General features: G+C 54.2%; 1 protein-coding gene across 1 annotated transcript; it reads right to left on the bottom strand.

Annotated features, from left to right (window-relative positions):
• Window positions 1-4,391: 4,391 nt before the first annotated feature.
• On the bottom strand, window positions 4,392-10,472 carry LOC142086396 (uncharacterized). Its single transcript, XM_075159431.1, is given in 2 exon segments — window positions 4,392-5,220; window positions 6,174-10,472. Coding segments are annotated over 2 exon segments (3,921 nt in total). The 5' UTR covers window positions 10,012-10,472; the 3' UTR covers window positions 4,392-5,137.
• Window positions 10,473-24,803: the final 14,331 nt, after the last annotated feature.

The following is a 24,803-nucleotide window of genomic DNA, read 5'->3' as shown; positions in this document are numbered from 1 at the left end:
TTCTCAGCAGGGCTGTTTCCCCGGCTGGCCTGGCTGCAGCTTCTTCCCCTCCTCTTTGAGGGGAGGCATTTAGCATCACCTTGCAGTTGGCCAAAAATGCACTGCGTGCATTGCAAACCAGAAGGTCCCGTGCAGTTTCCTGGTCTCCCAGCAGGTCAGGCGAGGCTGTTGTTTGGAGTGGTGACCAGGCGCAGCCCCAAAAGCCCAGGCGTTTTTTCTAAACCTTACCAAGTCTTTGGGAAGTATTGCCTCCTGAAGATGCCATCTCCCTGATGGGGAACGGTTCGATCTGATCCAACTGTCCCGCTTGCTTTCTCAAGAGATGGACCAAGAGGCTGTGCAGACAGAGGCGTTTCCGGAAGGAAGCAGTGGCTCACTGCCAGTCTCTGCCGGAGAAACGGAGGCGATGCAAGCCACCGGCACGGCAGGTAAGTGCTGTCCCGTGGTCAGGCGGTGTCACCCAGCAGGATCAGTGTGTGTCAGCAGGCTCTTCCCCCAGTGCCCGCTCTTGCATGTCGTGTCAGCAGCCAAAGCTGAAAGTGTTTTGGGTTCGAGGCATCTGGACCACGTTCCGCAGATGAGGGGAAATGCGACTCTGGCACGAATGCACCTCCCGCTGTAGCTGCATCCCAGAGCTCGCCCTGAGTCCCTCGAGGCCCAAGGCACAAGAGCAGCACAGAGCGGGATCCCTCCCGTCAGCTGAGGTCCAGAGCCATGCCCTGACTCCCCGATCGGGCAGGGGCTTAGAGGGAACCTCCCCGTCCTCCTGCATCCTCTGTGCCTGAGCCGTGCTGAGGCTTCTCCTGTCCTCTCTCCTTTTGGCAGCGATGTCAAACTCCAGAGAAGACCAGCAAGGCAACGTGCATGATTTTTTTCGAGCGGACTCAGGTACTGAGCAGTCTTGCTGGGGTCCCTAAGTGGGAGACACGTCCCAAAACCTGGGAGCACCTGCAAGCGGTGCCCGTGCTGCAAAAAGGCAGAAGGGGAGAGCAAGGCTCAGGTGTCTCCTGAGAGGGCCCCACTCCGTCCCCTCGGGGGATGCACAGGACGGACTAACGTCCCGAATTGCTCCTCCAGATGCAACTGCTCCTCCAGTCGGCGAGACAACCACAAGGGACTACCATCCCCAGAGGCCCCCAAGTGGTTTCTGTCCCCAAGATGTGCGAAGGCGCTGTATGATAGGCACAGCAGCAACCGTGATTTCCCTGCCACTTACGATACTGTTGTGCTGTGCCGTCATCCATTACCGGAGGAAGAGAAAACAGTGAGTCTTTGATTTCCCCCCCACTGCTTCCTTCGATGGCTGCTCGTAGCCACGAAGCATTTCTAGTCAGGCTGCTGTGGAGTGGCGAGTTAGTGGCTGGCCAGAAAACTCTGCTGAGGTTTCTGCTGCTGTCAGATGCTTTGATTGGCCTCTTAATTCCTGGGCCTGCTTCTCGGGAGCCCGCTCTGACTGGAGCCAGCGTTAGCTCAAACTCGCCCTGCCTGGACAAGTGACGGGCACAGGCAAAGCCAGGTCAGGACGAGGAAGAGCGGGGAATGAGGTTGCCCGGAAAGCCAGACGCGCACTAGCGCCCGCTCCTGAGCAGTGAGCCTGCCCGCAGGAGTCCCCCTGCTCGGCGCTGCCAGGGGGTGCAGGGTGCCCCTGGCCACGGTGTGCCAGCAGCTCAGCCCGTGGTGGTGAGCCTTGCCAGCGCCGGGCCGTGCTGGGAGGAGAGTCCCTGTCCCCCACCTGCAGCCGAGGGCCTCAGCAGCCTCCTCTCTCCACAGGCGCCTCTCTGCAGCCGAGGGAGCCCAGCGGGAAACCGGCGGCTACCCCTCGCGCCCGGACAGCCGGACCAGCCGCCCCCGCACCCCTGAGAGCGGCACCCAACGCCAGGAGCTGCCGTTCCCGTCTGGAAAACCAGCGCGCCCACCTTCCCCACGGCCCCCACGCCCCCCGAGCCCGTCCCCGGCCGCCCTGCAGCACTGGAACCAGTCCAGTCGCCCCCAGGCCCAGCCAAATCAGCCCCCGCCACCCCCCAGCCTGCCCCCACCTGCCCTGCAGCGCTGGAACCAGCCCAGTCCCCCCCAGGCGCGGCCCCAACCGAAACGGCTCCCGCGCCCCCCGAGCCCCCTGGACAGGCCCTCCGGCAAGGGCTGATAGGTGGCCCCGCCGGGGCAGGGGTTGGGGGTGCGCCAACAGAACCCCCACCGGGGGGTCAGCCGTTTCTCCAAATAAAGAGGGACAGAGCTGCGGCACAAGCGTCCGGGTGGTACCTACAGCACACCCCGAGGGGCACCAGCCCTGGCTGAGCTCCGCGCCCGGGCGCAGCCCTGGGTGCCCACGGTGTCGGCCCGCAGGAGCCGGGCACGGGGCTCCTCCGACCGCGGCGGGGCCCCGCGGGGCTGGGGGCGCCCACGGCCATGGCCAGCAACAGGCAGCGACACCATCCTGACGGACACACGGTGCGGGCGGCAGTGACAGGAGCCCGACCCGGCCCGGCTCCTCCGAGAAGGCTGCCCGAGATGATTTTTCTCTCTTGGAGGAAGCTGTCTCCTCCGGGACCCACTCGAGACTCCTCCCGGCACCTCCCGGAGCCTTTTGACCTTCTCTTATAGGGACCAGAGATCCCGGGTAGGAGCCTGCCCGGCCCGCAGCGTAGAGCGCGGCTGGTCCCGGCGCAGGGCGGGGTCTCCTGAGGCGGGAAACGCCGGGGCAGCGGAGGGACCGGCTGGGCGCCGACAGCTCTCGCGAGAGACGCCGGGGAGGCCTGGGCGTTGCCAGGGCAACGGCGCGAGGTTTAACCGCGGTGTAACGGGACCGAGAGGTCGGTCGCTGAGAGGGAGCCGCTCCGGGGCCGGCCCGGCCCGCGGCCTGAGCGGCGGGTCTCGGCGGGCCACCCCCGCACCGATAAAAAGCCTGGGCAGCGCTACCGGCCAGAGCGGGCAACCGGCGTGGCGCGGCGGTTCTGTGGAAGGGACTGCAGCGGGATCCTCTGGCCGTGGACCTCCTCACATGGGATACCCAGGAAAAGAGGGAAGCCACCAGGAGCATCTCCAGGGACACAAGCCTGACAAGCAAATGTACTGGAGGCCAAACAAAGGTCCTCGCTAATTAATGGGCCCTTGATGTGACTTGCGGAAAACAGACTCCACAATCTGTGAGATTGTAAAGTAGGTATGTTTATTCAGCGCTGGGCAGCACGGGGGGTAACCCCACCAAAGTCGTGCGCGCCTCAACATGGTACTTGCCAGAAATATATACAGCGAAATGTTGCATATACATAATACGCCTATACATATGCATGACCTATCCCCGCTTTGTATTAAAATAAGCTTGAAGACGTTATTTCCATGAGCCCCTCCTATCTACGCTTGCGCATTGCCTCCTGGTGGTGGTCGTTGGGGGTCGTGGGGATGAAGGTTAGTGGTTCCTCTTCGTCACCGCTAATAACCCCCATCTTTGCGCAGACTCAGTTGTTCCTTGGCCTTTACCCAAATCACAGGGTTGGTTTCAACTGGCTTCGAACAAACTCCTGGTTCTTATCAGGAACTGTTGTTGCGATTCCTCCGCTGAGCCTTACAAAAATTGCAACAAAGTTGCAACTAATGTACTAAGTCATTTCGCCCATAGTTTCAATTCTTTAATCACTCATCCCTTCTCGTTCACCCTTTCATTCCCCCCTTTTCTGAAGAGTTAGTAAATTCTTTTACTATGTTCGGTTTAACATAATGTTTCTTTATCTAGTGTCTTTTCGAAATATTTATTGGACTCCAGTCTACGTCGTAGTTGATTTTTCTTCCATTCACTGTAAGAGTCTCCTGTGTTTTTGAAACACCATAGACTACATCGAACTGTAATACAGAGAGCTATAAACATAACAATGATAATTATTATTATAATAAACAGTTGTCTAAGCCATGTTAAATTCGGTAACCAAGAGGTAAGTTTCTCCCATAGTTCCTGAAGGCCCCAAGATGTATCATCTCTAGTTACTTCATGGAAAAGTTTAGCTTGCTTCCAAATTTGAGATAGGTCCTTTTCCACTTGTCGCTCATGATTGATATATGTACAACATCGCTCTCCTATAACCGTACACAACCCTCCTTGCTGAGCGAACAACATATCCAAACCCAACCTATTTTGGAGAGTTACCTTACTCAGGGAGGAAACCTCTTCCTGGAGGGCTTTGATAGCTTCAGCGGTGCTATTACTTAAAATTTCTAGAGCGGCCGATATATTTACTAAAGCCTTCTCTAATTCACTTACTCCTAACCAGGGGAGAAACCACCTAGCAAAACTATGGAATCCAGTATTTCTTTCTATTAATGGATTAGCATTCCGTTTTCCTCTAAATTGTTTCATATAGGTTCGTAACAGTCCATTTGATCCCACCCAGTCTGTAAGGTTTCGTTTAGTTTCAATATCTGGTATTATAGTTCCCATAGCACATTTACCTGCCCATCCCAGAGGCAATACTTTATATCCCTTGGATCCACAAATCCAGTACCACCCTCGTCCAACTGGGGTGGGCCAGCCTTTGGGAATAGTATTACTTCTTCGTCTAGTTTGTTTGCTAGCCCACATATTTGCACTTCCATAACTAATATACGAGGTGCAATTGGGATAATCTCCTACAAATTTCAAATTTTCACACCCTTTACTCGTGCGATTTCCCCCTATATTGCTCTCCATTCCTGTAATATTCTCTATTCGGCACCTCTGAACACAAGGCACTCCTTGGGTATCGTTCCACAATGAGCTTAAATCAATCATCCAATTTAGATTCTCTTGTCCAACGTCTATGTATTCTTTAAGGGACATGTTCTGAAATGCCTTGGTTATTCTAGAATCATTTGAGAAAATTGTGGCAATTACTGGATGACCACTACCTAGACTCTTTGGCAGGTGTGAACACATCCAGCAATTAGTCCAATTCATAACTCCAGCGATTTTATTATGGAGCTGTAAAAAGGTATTACTTTCCCACGTATAAACTGTTCTTGCCCATAGTCCTATTATACCTACGATGAATACCCATGAATACCCATTTTTCGTTGAAGGCGTAATTTTAGGGGCCCAGCTGGTGTTGATTTCCATAGTGACCGAGGAGCCTTTTTCACTCTGGTATGATGGATCCAGGCGCTCTGTTCTTCAATCTTGATTGCCGTGAAGGAGGTAAGGAGTACCTGGAATGGTCCTTCCCACTGTGGCTCCAAAGTCTTTTCTGTAAGAGACTTTATATACACATAGTCCCCAGGTTGTATGTTATGTACAGGCCCATCCAAACCCCTACTTCGAGTCCCAACCACATGCTTCTCAATTTTACTGAGTTGTTTGCCTAATGCCACCATATAGGAGGTCATGATTTCATCCCCAACTTGTGTAGACATCCCTTTCTGTATTCTATAGGGTCGTCCATACAAGATTTCAAAAGGGCTCAGTCCTTCTCTTGCTCTTGGCCTAGTTCGTATGCGCAAAAGAGCCAAAGGAAGAGACTGAGGCCAGGCCAAGTTAGTTTCCTGTCCCAATTTCACGATCTGCTGTTTGATTAAGTGGTTCATTTTTTCTACTTGGCCACTTGACTGAGGGCGATATGGGGTATGAAGCTGCCAATCTATGCCCAAATGGCGGCTAATTTGTTGTACTACTTTTGAGATGAAATGTGGTCCTCTGTCAGAAGATATGGTTGCTGGAACCCCAAAACGTGGTATTATTTCTTGTATTAATGTTCTAGTTACCTCCCGAGCCTTGGCTGTTCTGGTAGGGAATGCCTCTGGCCAATCTGAAAAGGTGTCAGTCAACACCAATAAATATCGATACCCCCCTTTTCTTGGGAGTTCTGAAAAGTCGATCTGCCATTGTTGTCCAGGCCCATTGCCTTTCCCAATTTGGCCCATTTCTGGTTTGGGGGTATTCTTGGGATTAATCTGGAGGCAAAGATCGCACTGTTGAGTTACTTGTCTCACAGTGGTGTATAGATTTCTGGCTACGATCTCTCTAATTAGATGTTTATATAAGGCTTCTGCCCCCCAATGTCTCTTCTTATGTTCCTCCCTTATCAGAGACCATGTTAGATAGGAGGGAATGATTAGTTTCCCTTGTGGGGTGAGAGCCCACCCCTCTTTATTATATGTCCCTTCTAAATCTGTAATAAGCTTTTGATCTTCTTTTGTATATTCTGGCTTACCTTCTAGGGAGATTCGCCCGTCAGGGACTAAAGCTCCTTCTGTTTTTACCTTTGCTTTGGCTGCCTGTTTTGCCTCTCTGTCCGCCAGCTCATTTCCTCTTTCCAACTCCGAATTCACTTTCTGGTGCGCTTTAATGTGCATGATCGCCACTTTCTCAGGGAGTTGGACTGCCTCCAACAGTTTCAGGATCTCCTCTGCATGTTTGATGTTTTTACCCTGTGTGTTCAGTAATCCTCTCTCCTTCCAGATTGCTCCATGCGCATGTACAACTCCAAAGGCATACTTCGAGTCTGTATAGATATTCACAGCTTTGCCTCGGGCCAATTCCAAGGCGCGAGTTAGAGCAATTATTTCTGCCTTTTGTGCAGAGGTATTCATGGGCAAAGGCCTTGACTCTATTACTTCCTGACTGGTGGTAATGGCATATCCGGCATGTCTTTTACCACTTAGGACATAGCTGCTTCCATCCGTGAACCAATTTTCCGTGTTTTCCATAGGACTGTCTCTCAGGTCCGAACGGCTCGAATATGTTGCTTCCATGGTTTCCAGACAGTCATGATGCACTGGTTCTCCTGTGTTTTTACTGAGGAAAGAGGCTGGATTGACAATGTTAGTGACTACAATCTCCACATCATCTTGTTCTACCATTATAGCCTGGTATTTCAAGAATCTTTGTGGGGAAAGCCAGTGTCCACCTTTTGCTTCTAGTACTGCAGATACTGTATGGGACACCAACACAGTCATTTTCTGGCCCAGGGTGAATTTTCGGGCTTCCTGGATGTTTAGTACTACGGCCGCGATTGCTCGCAAGCATCCCGGCCAACCCTTTGCAGTTGCATCCAATTGTTTGGAAAGGTAGGCAACTGCTCGTCGATACGGGCCCAGATCTTGAGCTAATATGCCTAGGGCAATCCCTTGCTTCTCGTGGGAAAAAAGGAAAAATGGCTTACTTGCATCTGGGAGTCCCAAGGCTGGGGCCGACATCAGGGCCTTTTTTAGCAGCTCAAAGGCCCGTATGGTCTCTTTGTTCCATTTAAGGGGTTTCTGCTCAGTGGTCGTTAGTGCATACAGGGGTTTAACAAGCAGTCCATAGTTGTAGATCCACAGTCGGCACCACCCAGTCATCCCCAGGAAAGTTCGTAACTCCTTCACCGTTTGCGGTCTCGGAGTTTGGCATATTATTTCTTTTCGGGCCTGTCCCAAAGTCCTTTGTCCAGCACTGATTTCATAGCCCAAATAAATCACCTTGCGCTGTATTACTTGGGCTTTCTTCTTAGACACCCGGTACCCTTGGAGCCCCAAGAAATTTAATAGACTCACCGTCCAGGTGATACAATCATTCTCTGTTTCGGTGGCAATCAGGATATCATCCACGTATTGTAGCAGTTTTCCCTTTTCAGACGGGATTTCCCATGATTCCAAGTCCTTTGCAAGCTGATTGCCAAAAATCGTAGGGCTATTTTTGAATCCTTGTGGCAACACCGTCCAGGTGAGTTGAGTCTTGCGACCGGTTTTGGGGTTTTCCCATTCGAATGCAAATATTTTCTGGCTGGCTTTATGGAGAGGGAGGCAAAAGAAGGCATCCTTCAGGTCTAAAACAGTAAACCAAGTTAGCTCAGGCGTTAATACAGTTAACAGAGTATATGGATTAGCCACTACTGGGTAGAGATCCTCAGTTATCTTATTTATAGCCCGTAGGTCCTGGACCACCCGATATGACCCGTCGGGTTTACGGACAGGTAGTATGGGAGTGTTAAAGTCAGATTCGCATTCCTTTAATAATCCCAGTTGCAAAAATTTTTCTATTATTGGCTGAATTCCCTCCCTGTCCTCCTTCCTTAGGGGATATTGTTTGATTCTTACCAGCTGTCGTCCGTCTTTGAGCTTAACCTCAACAGGTGAAGCATTCTTTGCTTTCCCGGGCACATCGGTGGCCCATACCCCGGGATATACCTGGTTCATGATTTCTTCGCTGATTTTTCCTTCTGTAGGAACACTAGTTAGGGATAAACTCATTATTTGGATATACTGCTGGTCATTTACCTCCAGAGTAATTTCTCCCTTTTCAAATTTAATTATTGCACCCAATTGTTCCAATAAATCCCTCCCCAAAAGTGCTTTTGGGGAGTTAGGCATGTACAGAAATTTGTGGATGCCCCATTGTTTTCCCAGTTTATAACTCAGAGGTTCACAAAAATATGCCTTTTCACTTTGGCCAGTTGCCCCTTTTACCATGATATAGTCACTTCCCAGGGGCATCAAGGCTTGATTCAAAACCGAATACGTTGCCCCTGTGTCAACCAGAAATTCTACTTTCTTTTGCTCCTTCCCTAGCTGCATTATAACCAGTGGATCCGCTAGGGTAGATTCCCCCGGTTCCCATCAGTCCTTTTTCACATGAGCCACTATCCTCCTCTTCTGATTATTCCACTCCTTTTCCTTCCTTTTCCATTTCTCCGGACATTCATTCTTCCAATGACCAATTCTTTTGCAAAATGCACACTGATCTTTGCCTAGCCGCCTAGGTATCCTTTCTTCCTCTTCCCTAACAGCCGCTATTATTCTCCTCTGCCCTTGCCTATAACCCTCCTCTCTATTGCTAAACACTCTCCACGCTTCATCCAACAATACTTCCAAATTCCTGCTTTCTGTAGTGCGTAACTTCTGGAGCTTACGTCTAATGTCCCCGGTGGACTGACCTAGAAACAAAGAAACTAGCTGTTGTATCCCTACTTCAGACCCAGGGTCCAGTGGCGTATTATGGCGCATTGCATCCCTCAATCGATCCAGGAATTCGGATGGGGACTCAGAGGGACCCTGTTTCACTGCATACAAAACTGACCAATTTATAGTTTTGGGGATGGCCCTTTCTATTCCTCTTGAGATCCACTCTTGATAGCCTTGTAGTTTTTCTATATCTGCTGATCTATTTGGGTCCCATTTTGGATCCTGGAGGGGGAAAAATTCCTTTACATCCTCTCTTGTGATTTTGTAGTGATCCTCAGCCAAATCTCCTGCTGTTTTTAAAATCAACTGCTTCTCTGTTTCTGTCATATATTCTAATAGCAGTTGTATGTCCCTCCAATCAGGGTTGTGCTGTTTTATTATAAACTGAAAATGCTTGGTTACCCCTATCGGATCACTCCTATAATCCTTTGCAACTTTTTTCCATTCTCCTAAGTCAGTAGTGGAAAAAGGTACCTTGATTAGCATTGTCCCACCCTCGGGTCCTACTGCTTCTCGCAGGGGTGCCTGCAAGGCTGTCGGGACAGATTTCTTTCTGGTGCGGGAAGATACTGGGCTATCTGGGGGAGTGGAAGTTTCGTCCGAGTCCGCACCTCGTTCCTGTGGTCGAGGGGGAGGCTTAAACAGGTCAGTTAAGTCTGGCTCCGGTGCCTGATGGATTTTATTTACTTTAATACACCGATGCCCAATACTGCACGCCGAACAGCATCGTCTCAATTTACTTTCAGATTTTTTGTTATTTTCTCGCTCAAGTGCAAGTACCATAGGGTCCTGCGGCAGCACCATCCCGCAGTCCCTTTGCCACTCCGGATGATTTCGGAGGGTGAAAAACATATCTGCGTATGAAACTTCATCCCACTTCCCTTCCCTTCTTAAAAACAGCATCAATTGTAAGAGAGTATTGTAATCTATAGATCCATTGAATGGCCATTTAGCCTCACTTTCCAATTTATACAACGGCCACCATTGGTTACAATACTTAATGAGAGTCTTTTTACTTTCTGTCCCTCCAGTTCCAACAATATCCTTCCAATGGGCAAGCACACAGCCTAAGGGGCTTTTCTTCAAGATTTCCCTTTGAGTGTTACCCATTTCGTAACTCCCTCCTTATCCAATTCCCTCCTTCGTTTAAATATTCCCAGGGTTTGAGTCCAAACCACCGAAGAAGCGATCCCCTCTGTCTTGCTCCTTCATTAACATATAGAGACATTTACAATCTTTCAATCTTTCCATACATTACGCACACATAAAGACAAAGACATAATTGCCAGCCGCTCTCCTCGCGAAGGTCACAAAACAAAACTCTGCACTCACTCCGCAGCTGCGCTGCGTCCCAAACACACAAATGGTTCTAACATAAAATACCCGGGCGTTTCATAGATAAAGTATACAATTCATATTCTGGCTGTTATCCCTCTGGCAGCTGCAAATATAAAAATAGCCCAACCGCAATTGCGGGGAGGTTCGCTTACCCTTCTCCTGCTTCTTATATACCAGTCATTAGCAGGTCCGTCCTGGTTCCCAACACTGGGATGCAGCGAAAACCTCGGATCCACTCGATCTACTCCTAAGATCGCTAGCGGCCGCTCTATCGGTCAGCGGATCCCCCTATTACCGTGCAGGGTACCCTCCTACCATACGGGGACTATGCTGCACGCCAGACGTCTCTGCGCGATTTACCAGCAGCCCCGGCCACGCGTACGACTTACAGGCCCCTCTCCTAAAACATACCTTTTCCTTTCCGCGGGCTCAGGAGGTTCTTATCTACTCCCAGGGTGAGCGGCTGGTAGTGGAGTCCCCTCCGAGGAAAGTGCTCGGGGCGCGCCCAGGGGCGTCCGCTTCTCAGCCGATCCCGCAGTGAAGCAAAGAAATCTCCTGGCTGGCTCGCCAAAACTGACTTGCGGAAAACAGACTCCACAATCTGTGAGATTGTAAAGTAGGTATGTTTATTCAGCGCTGGGCAGCACGGGGGGTAACCCCACCAAAGTCGTGCGCGCCTCAACATGGTACTTGCCAGAAATATATACAGCGAAATGTTGCATATACATAATACGCCTATACATATGCATGACCTATCCCCGCTTTGTATTAAAATAAGCTTGAAGACGTTATTTCCATGAGCCCCTCCTATCTACGCTTGCGCATTGCCTCCTGGTGGTGGTCGTTGGGGGTCGTGGGGATGAAGGTTAGTGGTTCCTCTTCGTCACCGCTAATAACCCCCATCTTTGCGCAGACTCAGTTGTTCCTTGGCCTTTACCCAAATCACAGGGTTGGTTTCAACTGGCTTCGAACAAACTCCTGGTTCTTATCAGGAACTGTTGTTGCGATTCCTCCGCTGAGCCTTACAAAAATTGCAACAAAGTTGCAACTAATGTACTAAGTCATTTCGCCCATAGTTTCAATTCTTTAATCACTCATCCCTTCTCGTTCACCCTTTCAGATGGGCCCTAACTGATGGGCCATCACCAACTGAGGTGCTGCAAAGTATCTCCCCATCTGGGTGCTGAGCCTCCTCTCAAGAGGCTCCCTGAGCGAGGCTTTTACTGCCTTGGGAGTAGCAAAGTGGTGGCCACCCCACTGCTTGAACAGCCTGTTGAAAGGCTGCCTGAAGCACTCCTAAGAGTCCAGCTGTGCTGCTAAGGCTGTGGCCGCCGTTCGGAGGACACCGAAGCAAACCACACTTTTACAACCAAGGCCGCTCCTTAGTGCAGATAAGGCAGTTTTGGGGGGTACAACAGTAAGCACATGGCGTTTTAGACCAAACGTTAGTTCTGTCGTTAGTTCTGAGGCCTTGGCTTAGATCGCAGCTGCTATTGCCAGCAAGGTGTAGAAGTGTTGAGAGGGAGAGGATTTTAACGCTTCTCCCTGGGAAGTGCGGATGGTGGGTTTTCCCTCCAGCGCTTTAGCGAGGGCTTCCTCTGTGTGCGACAGCTCTCCCGGTAAGAAAGCCCCGAGGGGCCCTATGTTGGTCCATCCGCTCCTCGAGGGCTGTTGCACATGGCCTGGAAGGAGTTTGGAGAGCTGCAAGGAGCCAGCCAAGGGGTCACCGGGCCCCTCTGCTGCTCACAAAATTGGTGCTGTAGATCGCAGGGAGAGCACACAGGGCAATTATCACACGCTTGCCTTGTTCTTACGTGCCACCCTGGGCCTCACCCACAGGCAAGGGACCCTAGGCTAGACCGACCTTCGGTTTGACGCAACCCTCCTGTTGAGAGAACAGCAGGACTGGAGTCTGTCTTTCCCCCCATTTGTCACAGGCTCGTTGATAGCATGCAGGTGACCTGACTTCAGACACCTGAGCTACTGCCACCTGCTCCAGCCCCCTCACCGTCTTTGTGGCCCTGCTCTGGACCCGCTCAAGCAGGTCCGTGTCTTTCTTATGCTGTTTACCACTGTACACTCCACGGGATAAAAACCAGGGGAGAACCCCGGCTAAAGGCAATGTAACAGAAAAGACCCGGCCTGCCTCTGTGCAAAGGACGAAAGCAGAAAGGGGAAAGTGGGGAGCACCCTCAGTCACCACTGAGCATGAGAGGTGACGGAAGACGTGGTTAGACAAAGGGCTCTCTGCGAGTCCGTTAAATGGGCTGCCAACTCCCGTTTTACGGCAATTGGTCGGGTTTCCCTCATGAATTCCTCAGGATTGTCCTCCGGGGTCCGTGAAGATGGAGTGATACCGTAGGACATGGGAGCCAGCGGATCTTAGGGCTGTGAGCCCGGGCAGATGCCCGAATCCATCAGCGCTGAACCTAGACTGCCAATATGCAGGAAACCGGGGTCAGAGCTTGATCCTCGGGGCCGCTGCCCCCGCTGCTCAGGCTCCCAGTCCTGAGCTGATGGCGGCAGTTAGGGATGGCTGCTTTACAACATTCCCCATTGGCACAGGAGCCCAAATATCAAAGGTAGGTAAGGACACTTAACAAAGGACAGCCTCCACTTAGCAAGCAAATAGTTTCTCTTGTAGGTGGTAATGGCAAATCACCTCCCACCCACGCTGGTCGGGGCTAAATTAACTCTATCTAATGGTCGGACAGTCCGGCCTTACTTCTAGGTCCCCGAAATAGGTTAGGTATGGATGCGTTGAAGGGTCAGTCCTGGGTGGACTCGTGGGGAAAGTGGGAAATAGGGGCACCACGTGCTCTGCCCCACAGTTTACCTGGCATCAACGCACCCCTGACTGTGAACCTCTTGCAAACAGGTCATTAGCACGAGGTCCAGGTCCTGCCCCTTTATCCCACAATACCACTCACCTTCTGATGCCATCCAGGCTGTTCCTGAATTGATAAAAGAGCGGGGAAGGGGAGGAACGGGGAAGCATGGTCAAGTCTCCTTCCCGCTACAATTCTCCTGCATGGCCAGCAGAGAAACCTCATGGCAAGCGGTGACTGGTGGTAGATGACAGAGCCCTGAACACCGCTACTGAACTGCTCACTGCGGCTGCTCCCGGTCTGATGGATACAGTCTGCTGCCTCCGCGAACAAGCCTTGCCGTGCATGACAACAGTAGATGGGAAGGGTATGTTTTTTAGGCTCCCCATGACAGGGACAGACAGGGAGAGATTTGCTTTCACCTGGCAGGGACTGCCATTTACATTGACTGGCTTACCACAGGGTTTTAAACATGGTCCCACCATTGCTCATGCTCCACTGGCTATAGAGCTACAACCATTAACATTACCATGACAAAAGGTGTGAAACCCGGAGTCGCTGCAGCGAGGCTCTGATCGACCCCTTCCTGCTGTGCAGGCTACAGCGCGTCCAGACGTGCATCTAAAACCTCCGGAGTCTCACGGCTAAGGCAGAGGGAAATACAGGATCATAGAATCTTAGAACGGTTTGGGTTGGAAGGGACCTTTAAAGGCCATGTAGTCCAACCCCCCTGCCGTGGGCAGGGCCATCTTCAACTAGATCAGGTTGCTCAGAGCCCCGTCCAACCTGACCTTGAATGTTCCCAGGGATGGGTCATCTACCACCTCTCTGGGCAACCTGTGCCAGGGTTTCACCACCTCATTGTAAAAAATTTCTTCCTTATATCTAGTCTGAATCTACCCTCTTTTAGTTTAAAACCATTCCCCCTTGTCCTGTCACTATAGGCCCTGCTAAAAAGTCTGTCCCCATCTTTCTTATAAGCCCCCTTGAAGTACTGAAAGGCCGCAATAAGGTCTCCCCGGAGCCTTCTCTCCTCCAGGCTGAACAACCCCAACTCTCTCAGCCTTTCTTCACAGGAGAGGTTTTCCATCCCCCTGATCGTTTTCGTGGCCTCCTCTGGACCTGCTCCAACAGGTCCATGTCTTTCTTGTGCTGAGGGCTCCAGAGCTGGACGCAGCACTGCAGGGCGGGTCTCACCAGAGCAGAGCGGAGGGGCAGAATCACCTCCCTCGACCTGCTGGCCACGCTGCTTTTGATGCAGCCCAGGATACGGTTGGCCTTCTGGGCTGTGAGCGCACATTGCCGGCTCATGTCCAGCTTTTCATCCACCAGTACCCCCAAGTCACCCTTGACACACACAAGTCTCTGGGGCCAGATGGGATCCACCCGAGGGTACTGAGGGAGCTGGCGGAGCAGCTTGCCAAGCCACTCTCCATCATTTACCAGCAGTCCTGGTTAACAGGGGAGGTCCCGGACAACTGGAGGCTTGCCAATGTGACGCCCATCTACAAGAAGGGCCGGAAGGAGGATCCGGGCAACTACAGGCTGGTCAGTCTGACCTCGGTGCCGGGGAAGATTATGGAGCGGTTCATCTTGAGGGCACTCACAAGCCATGTCGGGGACAACCAGGGGATCAGGCCCAGCCAGCACGGGTTCATGGAAGGCAGGTCCTGCTTGACCAACCTGATCTCCTTCTATGACCAGGTGACCTGCCTGGTGGAGGAGGGAAAGGCTGTGGATGTGGTCTGCCTGGACTTCAGTAAAGCCTTTGACACTGTCTCCCACAGCATTCTCCTAGAGAAGCTGGCGGCTCGTGGCCTAGACAGGTGCACTCTTCGCTGGGTAAAAAACTGGCTGGACGGCCGGGCCCAGGGAGTTGTGGTCAACGCAGTTAAATCCAGTTGGCGGCCGGTCACGAGCGGTGTTCCCCAGGGCTCAGTTTTGGGACCGGTCCTGTTCAATATCTTTATCAACGATCTGGACGAGGGGATCGAGTGCTCCCTCAGTCAGTTTGCAGATGACACCAAGTTGGGTGGGAGTGTTGATCTGCTGGAGGGTAGGAAGGCTCTGCAGAGGGAGCTGGACAGGCTGGATCGATGGGCCGAGGCCAATGTATGAGGTTCAACAAGGCCAAGTGCCGGGTCCTGCACTTCAGACGCAACAACCCCAGGCAACACTACAGGCTTGGGGAAGAGTGGCTGGAAAGTGCCCAGAGGAAAAGGACCTGGGGGTGCTGGTTGACAGCCGGCTGAACGTGAGCCGGCAGTGTGCCCAGGTGGCCAAGAAGGCCAACGGCATCCTGGCCTGTATCAGAACTAGTGTGGCCAGCAGGAGCAGGGAGGTGATCGTGCCCCTGTACTCGGCACTGGTGAGGCCGCACCTCGAATACTGTGTTCAGTTTTGGCCCCTCACTACAAGAAGGACATGGAGGTGCTGGAGCGTGTCCAGAGAAGGGCAACGAAGCTGGTGAAGGGCCTGGAGCACAAGTCTGATGAGGAGTGGCTGAGGGAACTGGGGTTGTTTAGTCTGGAGAAGAGGAGGCTGAGGGGAGACCTCATTGCGCTCTACAACTACCTGAAGGGAGGTTGTAGCGAGGTGGGGGTTGGTCTCTTCTGCCAAGTAACAGCGATAGGACGAGAGGAAATGGCCTCAAGTTGCGCCAAGGGAGGTTTAGATCGGACATTAGGAGAAATTTCTTTACTGAAAGAGTGGTCAGGCCTTGGAACAGGCTGCTCAGGGAAGTGGTTGAGTCACCATCCCTGGAAGTCTTTAAAGGACATGTAGATGTGGTGCTTAGGGACATGGTGTAGTGGGCATGGTGGTGTTGGGTTGACGGTTGGACTCAATGATCTTAGAGGTCTTTTCCAACCTTAATGATTCTATGACTCCATGACTCTAAGTCCTTCTCGGCAGGGCTGCTCTCAATCCCTTCATCCCCCAGCCTATGTTGATACCGGGGGTTGCCCTGACCCAGGTGCAGGACCTTGCACTTGGCCTTGTTGAACCTCATGAGGTTCACATGGGCCCACTTCTCAAGCTTGTCCAGGTCCCTCTGGATGCCATCTCGTCCCTCAGGCGTGTTGACCGCACCACTCAGCTTGGTGTCATCTGCAGACTGGCTGAGGCTGCACTCGATGCCACTGTCTATGTCATCGATGAAGATATTAAACAGTACTGGTCCCAATACGGACCCCTGCGGGACACCACTCGTCACTGATCTCCATCTGGACATGGAGCCGTTGACCTCTGAGCCCTCTGGATGTGTCCATCCAACCAATTCCTCACCCACCGGACAGTCCATCCATCAGATCCATATCTCTCCAATTTAGAGAGAAGGAGGTTGTGGGGAACCCTGTCTAAGGCCTTGCAGAAGTCCAGATAGATGACATCCATAGCTCTTCCCTTGTCCACTGATGTAGTCACTCCATCACAGAAGGCCACTACGTTGGTCAGGCAGCGTATACCCACCGTGTGCCTTCTCGAGGTTTCCTTTTGCACGTCAAATAATTTAATTTTTCTGTTTCATTGATTGACTTTACTTTTTGAGGACCCTGACACAAAGTATTCCCTTAAATTTCACATGAAGAAGAAATTGAAAAGTAAAGGCTTCATTCTTCCCGTAAAACGAAAGAGACTCGTTAGCCCTGGGGTTCCTCAAGGCGCCAAACTGGGCTCCAGCCTGGGAGCTGCCTACAGGAGGGCGTCTTACACTTGTCTCGAGACTGAAATCACTCTTCAGCCTCACGAGTTGTTGCTAACAGACCCAAGGATCTCAGAAATCCCTTGGCTGTGGTTTCCTGTTGGTCTGGGGCACTGTGAGCCCCTCGCTGCCCTGTGACAGTGCCCAGAAACAGGGCAGAGCTGTGGGCTCCACCCCGTGTGGGACTGTGTCCCAGCCCTTGGACGGAGCTGCCCGACGGGACGTGCTCCCCTCCCCGGGAGGGCAGCCCCCTGGCTGTGCTCCAGCGGTTCTCCACGAGCACCCCGAGAGCCATCCCCACGCAGCCGCGGCCCGGCCATGAGGTCACAAGTGGGGCTGTGAGGTCACAGAGCCCCGTGGTGCCGCACCGGCCATAAGAACCGACCGCTCAGCCCCCGGCCCCGACTGCAGCAGCAGCAGCAGCAGCAGCAGCAGCAGCAGCAGCAGCAGCAGCAGCAGCAGTGTGGTGCGAACACAGGGGACCATGGCCCCTGTCCGCCGCCTTCTCCTCGTCCTCCTCCTCCTGGTGGCCCTGCATGCCAGGGCTGCCAGGGCCGCTCCGTGGCAAGCGCGGGGAGCAGGTAAGCGGGTGGCGATGGTGCAGCCTTTCACGGGCCAGCGGGCTCTTCTCCCCGAGAAGCGTGGATGGTGGGTTTTCCCTCCAGCGCTTTAGCGAGGGCTTCCTCTGTGTGCGACAGCTCTCCCGGTAAGAAAGCCCCAAGGGGCCCTATGTTGGTCCATCCGCTCCTCGAGGGCTGTTGCACATGGCCTGGAAGGAGTTTGGAGAGCTGCAAGGAGCCAGCCAAGGGGTCACCGGGCCCCTCTGCAGCTTTGGCAATCTCCACCTACCTCTGGCTCCCACGTTGTTACCTGACCCATTCCAGTGCCTGCAGGTCACTAAGGCAGAAGTGGGTCCCAACACGCAATGGAAACGTTTCCCATCTGTGCTTGCTTCTAGATGAGGGTGGTGGCAATGGTTATCCAGCTTCTCGGTTGGATGTTGGTTTGGAGCCCTTGGGGCATCCTGGATGTAAGTTCTCAATGTCCTTTTTCTTGAAACAAAAATGATTTAAAATGAAGAAGAAACAATCGACATGACATTGGCAAGAGCTTATTCACATGCTATTTTCCTTAAGATCCTCTCACGGTTGATGGCTTCCCGACTTCTTGGCCTGTTCCTGTCCTTGAGCCCGAGAGCAATCCCACAGGTAAGTCAGTGGGAGGAAGGAGCATTTACCTTTTAACTTTCTTTCCGTGTGAAATGCAAGTTGCTCTTCCTTTGGCTGATGCGCAGATATGGAGAGGAGCAGAGAGGGAACAGGTTGGGCTCAGTGACGTGCCTCGGGGCGCTTTGCCTTGCGAAGCTGTCTTTGCCGGCCCCTCGGAGCCTGAGCTGCTCCCGGTGCTGGCTGCCAAGCCAGCGGGCTCGTTGGGGTTGAGTTTAGAGCTGGTGTGAGCTCCAGGGAGTCCTTTCTCCCGGCAGCTCCGCGCGTGCTTCGTTTCGTCCCAGCATGGTGCCACTGCAGGCAGGCGGTAACTCTTTGCACCATGCTCCTGGGCGGAAGGGAGAGACGAGTGCCGTGGCGTAATCCCGTCTTTGGATTGCACTCACTGCCACTCCGAGCTGAAGAAGCATCTTGAGCCGTGTCACGGGAGCTGTTGTCTCCTGCGCTTCTTTGCAGACGTGCCCACAGGCGAAGGTGGTCCAGCTTCCCGGATGGGTTCCAGGGCCGAGCCTCCGGGAGATGGCGTGGGTACGTCCTGGCTTTTTCCTCCCTTTGAGAGCTGCCAGCCGGGCGCCTCTGCGTGTGTGCCCGCTCCTTGCATGATGCCCTTACCGCTTCTGCGATTCAGTTCTGCCGATGTGCATCACAATAGGTGACAGAAGCTTCTCTGGTGTTTAGTTACAGATGGGCCCGTCAGGAGGACTCTTGCAGCTCCTCAGCCGGATGCTGCGTTACAGCCCGGCTGGCGTCGCAGGGGTGAGTAGTCGGTCTTTACTGACCTCACAGGCTGTGCACTGGTTTTCCGTATTTTATTCATGTGAAATTGAGCCAAACACTTTCTGTTAAGGTCCTCCAAGAGCACAGTACCACGCTGAAGGAGGAAAAAAGTCCCCAGAGCCATCTGAAGTTCTAAGGCAAATACTGGAGGACGTGGAGAGAGCACACGGTGGGTATATTTCACTCTGCCTTAGCCGTGAGACTCGGCAACCGCAGGTTTTAGATCCACGTCTGGACACGCTGTAGCCTGCGCAGCGGGAAGGGATCGATCAGAGCCTCGCAGCAGCGACGCTGGGGTTCGTGCCTTGCAGGCACTGGCGAGCCACAGAGACGGTGCAGGGCCTCCGCTGCCAGTTGTGGTTCACGCCGAGTGCCAGGGGCAGCTGCTGCCCAGTTTCACCAGTACGGCTCAGAGCTGGTTTGTGCAGACGTCGGTAGGCAGATTTGAGGGCCTGGCGTGTGCTGAACTTGTGTTCACCTCACGCGCAGCACTGCTTGCCCACTGGGCCAGTTCCAGGCGGGAGCGAGGTCCCAGGCAGCGCTGGCTGCCCTCTCCTAGTGCTGGCAGGCGGGCGGAGATGCTGATTCGGCAGGCTTTTTGGCTTGTGCTCGATTTCCCGTCTGCAGACCGAGAGCTGGGATGGGACGAATGCACCTCCCGCTGTAGCTGCATCCCAGAGCTCGCCCTGAGTCCCTCGAGGCCCAAGGCACAAGAGCAGCACAGAGCGGGATCCCTCCCGTCAGCTGAGGTCCAGAGCCATGCCCTGACTCCCCGATCCAGCAGGGGCTTAGAGGGAACCTCCCCGTCCTCCCGCATCCTCTGTGCCTGAGCCGTGCTGAGGCTTCTCCTGTCCTCTGTCCTTTTGGCAGTGCTCTCAAAGTCCGGAGAAGACCACCACGGCCACATATACGAGTTTTTTCGAGTGGGTTCAGGTACTGAGCAGTCTTGCTGGGGTCCCTAAGTGGGAGACACGTCCCGAAACCTGGGAGCACCTGCAAGCGGTGCCCGTGCTGCAGAAAAGGCAGAAGGGGAGAGCAAGGCTCAGGCGTCTCCTGAGAGGGCCCCACTCCGTCCCCTCGGGGTGTGGGAGCTGGCCGGGGGGGAGGAAGAGTTGGGGGTGGCACTCCCTGCCACTGGGGTGGTTTTTGTCCGTGTCCCTCGAGGGAGCGACGGGTCCAGCAGCTGCGCTCCCCGCCGTGCTCCCCTTCTGGCTGCCTGACTTTTGTTCGGTGGGACAAGCTGTCCCAAAGGGTGGGGGCGTGCCTGCAGGCACCAGCGCTGCGGGGAAACAGAGAACTTCCTGGCCATGTCAGACGTGCTGCAAGCTTACCAGAGGTGCACAGGACGGACTAACGTCCCGAATTGCTCCTCCAGATGCAACTGCTCCTCCGGTCGGCGAGACAACCACAAGGGACTACTATCCCCAGATGCCCCCAAGTGTTTTTGGTCCCCAAGATGGGCGAAAGAGCTGGGTGATAGGCACAGCAGCAGCCGTGGTCTCCATGGCACTTATGATATTGTTGTGCTGTGTCATCATCCATCGGTGGAGGAAGAGAAAACAGTGAGTCTTTGATTTCCCCCCCACTGCTTCCTTCGATGGCTGCTCGTAGCCACGAAGCATTTCTAGTCAGGCTGCTGTGGAGTGGCGAGTTAGTGGCTGGCCAGAAAACTCTGCTGAGGTTTCTGCTGCTGTCAGATGCTTTGATTGGCCTCTTAATTCCTGGGCCTGCTTCTCGGGAGCCCGCTCTGACTGGAGCCAGCGTTAGCTCAAACTGGCCCTGCCTGGACAAGTGACGGGCACAGGCAAAGCCAGGTCAGGACGAGGAAGAGCGGGGAATGAGGTTGCCCAGAAAGCCAGACGCGCACTAGCGCCCGCTCCTGAGCAGTGAGCCTGCCCGCAGGAGTCCCCCTGCTCGGCGCTGCCAGGGGGTGCAGGGTGCCCCTGGCCACGGTGTGCCAGCAGCTCAGCCCGTGGTGGTGAGCCTTGCCAGCGCCGGGCCGTGCTGGGAGGAGAGTCCCTGTCCCCCACCTGCAGCCGAGGGCCTCAGCAGCCTCCTCTCTCCACAGGCGCCTCTCTGCAGCCGAGGGAGCCCAGCGGGAAACCGGCGGCTACCCCTCGCGCCCGGACAGCCGGACCAGCCGCCCCGGCACCCCTGAGAGTGGGACCCAATGCCAGGAGCTGCCGTTCCAGCCTGAAAATACCGGCGCACCCGCCCTCCCCACGGCCCCTACAGCCCCCAATACAGTCTCCGGCCGCCCTGCAGCACTGGAACCAGTCCAGTCGCCCCCAGGCCCAGCCAAATCAGCCCCCGCCACCCCCCAGCCTGCCCCCACCTGCCCTGCAGCGCTGGCACCAGCCCAGTTCCCTCCAGGCACGGCCTCAACCAAAATGGCCCCGCACCTCCCGCGCCCCCTGGACAGGCCCTCCAGCAAGGGCTGGAGGTGGCCCCGCTGGGGTAGGTGTTGGGGGTGCACCGACAGAACCCCCACCGAGAGCTTCGGGGTCAGCCGTTTCTCAAAATAAAGAGGGACAGAGCTGCGGCACAAGCGTCCGGGTGGTACCTACAGCACACCCCGAGGGGCACCAGCGCTGGCTGAGCTCCGCGCCTGGGAGCAGCCGGGGGTGCCCACGGTGTCGGCCCGCAGGAGCCGGGCACGGGGCTCCTCCGACCAGCGGCGGGGCCCCGCGGGGCTGGGGGCGCCCACGGCCATGGCCAGCAACAGGCAGCGACACCATCCTGAGGGACACACGGTGCGGGCGGCAGTGACGGGAGCCCGACCTGGCCCGTCGCACGGACTGGTGAGGGCCCGTGGGGTGAGGGAACGTTTGCTGCAGCGGGATCCTCTGGCCATGGACCTCCTCACATGGGATACCCAGGAAAAGAGAGAAGCCACCAGGAGCATCTCCAGGGACACAAGCCTGACAAGCAAATGTACTGGAGGCCAAACAAAGGTCCTCGCTAATTAATGGGCCCTTGATGAGCCCTAACCGATGGGCCATCACCAACTGAGGTGCTGCAAAGTATCTCCCCATCTGGGTGCTGAGCCTCCTCTCAAGAGGCTCCCTGAGCGAGGCTTTTACTGCCTTGGGAGTAGCAAAGTGGTGGCCACCCCACTGCTTGAACAGCCTGTTGAAAGGCTGCCTGAAGCACTCCTAAGAGTCCAGCTGTGCTGCTAAGGCTGTGGCCGCCGTTCGGAGGACACCGAAGCAAACCACACTTTTACAACCAAGGCCGCTCCTTAGTGCAGATAAGGCAGTTTTGGGGGGTACAACAGTAAGCACATGGCGTTTTAGACCAAACGTTAGTTCTGTCGTTAGTTCTGAGGCCTTGGCTTAGATCGCAGCTGCTATTGCCAGCAAGGTGTAGAAGTGTTGAGAGGGAGAGGATTTTAACGCTTCTCCCTGGGAAGCGCGGATGGTGGGTTTTCCCTCCAGCGCTTTAGCGAGGGCTTCCTCTGTGTGCGACAGCTCTCCCGGTAAGAAAGCCCCGAGGGGCCGTATGTTGGTCCATCCGCTCCTCGAGGGCTGTTGCACATGGCCTGGAAGGAGTTTGGAGAGCTGCAAGGAGCCAGCCAAGGGGTCACCAGGCCCCTCTGCTGCTCACAAAATTGGTGCTGTAGATCGCAGGGAGAGCACACAGGGCAATTATCACACGCTTGCCTTGTTCTTACGTGCCACCCTGGGCCTCACCCACAGGCAAGGGACCCTAGGCTAGACCGACCTTCGGTTTGACGCAACCCTCCTGTTGAGAGAACAGCAGGACTGGAGTCTGTCTTTCCCCCCATTTGTCACAGGCTCGTTGATAGCATGCAGGTGACCTAACTTCAGACACCTGAGCTACTGCCACCTGCTCCAGCCCCCTCACCGTCTTTGTGGCCCTGCTCTGGACCCGCTCAAGCAGGTCCGTGTCTTTCTTATGCTGTTTACCACTGTACACTCCACGGGATAAAAACCAGGGGAGAACCCCGGCTAAAGGCAATGTAACAGAAAAGACCCGGCCTGCCTCTGTGCAAAGGACGAAAGCAGAAAGGGGAAAGTGGGGAGCACCCTCAGTCACCACTGAGCATGAGAGGTGACGGAAGACGTGGTTAGACAAAGGGCTCTCTGCGAGTCCGTTAAATGGGCTGCCAACTCCCGTTTTACGGCAATTGGTCGGGTTTCCCTCATGAATTCCTCAGGATTGTCCTCCGGGGTCCGTGAAGATGGAGTGATACCGTAGGACATGGGAGCCAGCGGATCTTAGGGCTGTGAGCCCGGGCAGATGCCCGAATCCATCAGCGCTGAACCTAGACTGCCAATATGCAGGAAACCGGGGTCAGAGCTTGATCCTCGGGGCCGCTGCCCCCGCTGCTCAGGCTCCCAGTCCTGAGCTGATGGCGGCAGTTAGGGATGGCTGCTTTACAACATTCCCCATTGGCACAGGAGCCCAAATATCAAAGGTAGGTAAGGACACTTAACAAAGGACAGCCTCCACTTAGCAAGCAAATAGTTTCTCTTGTAGGTGGTAATGGCAAATCACCTCCCACCCACGCTGGTCGGGGCTAAATTAACTCTATCTAATGGTCGGACAGTCCGGCCTTACTTCTAGGTCCCCGAAATAGGTTAGGTATGGATGCGTTGAAGGGTCAGTCCTGGGTGGACTCGTGGGGAAAGTGGGAAATAGGGGCACCACGTGCTCTGCCCCACAGTTTACCTGGCATCAACGCACCCCTGACTGTGAACCTCTTGCAAACAGGTCATTAGCACGAGGTCCAGGTCCTGCCCCTTTATCCCACAATACCACTCACCTTCTGATGCCATCCAGGCTGTTCCTGAATTGATGAAAGAGCGGGGAAGGGGAGGAACGGGGAAGCATGGTCAAGTCTCCTTCCCGCTACAATTCTCCTGCATGGCCAGCAGAGAAACCTCATGGCAAGCGGTGACTGGTGGTAGATGACAGAGCCCTGAACACCGCTACTGAACTGCTCACTGCGGCTGCTCCCGGTCTGATGGATACAGTCCGTTGCCTCTGCGAACAAGCCTTGCCGTGCATGGCAACAGTAGATGGGAAGGGTATGTTTTTTAGGCTCCCCATGACAGGGACAGACAGGGAGAGATTTGCTTTCACCTGGCAGGGACTGCCATTTACATTGACTGGCTTACCACAGGGTTTTAAACATGGTCCCACCATTGCTCATGCTCCACTGGCTATAGAGCTACAACCATTAACATTACCATGACAAAAGGTGTGAAACCCGGAGTCGCTGCAGCGAGGCTCTGATCGATCCCTTCCTGCTGTGCAGGCTACAGCGCGTCCAGACGTGCATCTAAAACCTCCGGAGTCTCACGGCTAAGGCAGAGGGAAATACAGAATCATAGAATCTTAGAACGGTTTGGGTTGGAAGGGACCTTTAAAGGCCATGTAGTCCAACCCCCCTGCCGTGGGCAGGGCCATCTTCAACTAGATCAGGTTGCTCAGAGCCCCATCCAACCTGACCTTGAATGTTCCCAGGGATGGGGCATCTACCACCTCTCTGGGCAACCTGTGCCAGGGTTTCACCACCCTCATCGTAAAAAGTGTCTTCCTTGTATCTAATCTGAATCTACCCTCTTTTAGTTTAAAACCATTCCCCCTTGTCCTGTCGCTATAGGCCCTGCTAAAAAGTCTGTCCCCATCTTTCTTATAAGCCCCCTTGAAGTACTGAAAGGCCGCAATAAGGTCTCCCCTGAGCCTTCTCTCCTCCAGGCTGAACAACCCCAACTCTCTCAGCCTTTCTTCACAGGAGAGGTTTTCCATCCCCCTGATCGTTTTCGTGGCCTCCTCTGGACCTGCTCCAACAGGTCCATGTCTGTCTTGTGCTGAGGGCTCCAGAGCTGGACGCAGCACTGCAGGTGGGGTCTCACCAGAGCAGAGCGGAGGGGCAGAATCCCCTCCCTCGACCTGCTGGCCACGCTGCTTTTGATGCAGCCCAGGATACGGTTGGCCTTCTGGGCTGCGAGCGCACATTGCCGGCTCATGTCCAGCTTTTCATCCACCAGTACCCCAAGTCAC

The sequence above is a fragment of the Calonectris borealis genome, chromosome 10 (assembly GCF_964195595.1).
Source record: "Calonectris borealis chromosome 10, bCalBor7.hap1.2, whole genome shotgun sequence".
Lineage (NCBI taxonomy): Eukaryota > Metazoa > Chordata > Aves > Procellariiformes > Procellariidae > Calonectris > Calonectris borealis.
Note: the sequence above shows the minus strand (reverse complement) of the source record. Positions and strands in the feature narration are given on the sequence as shown.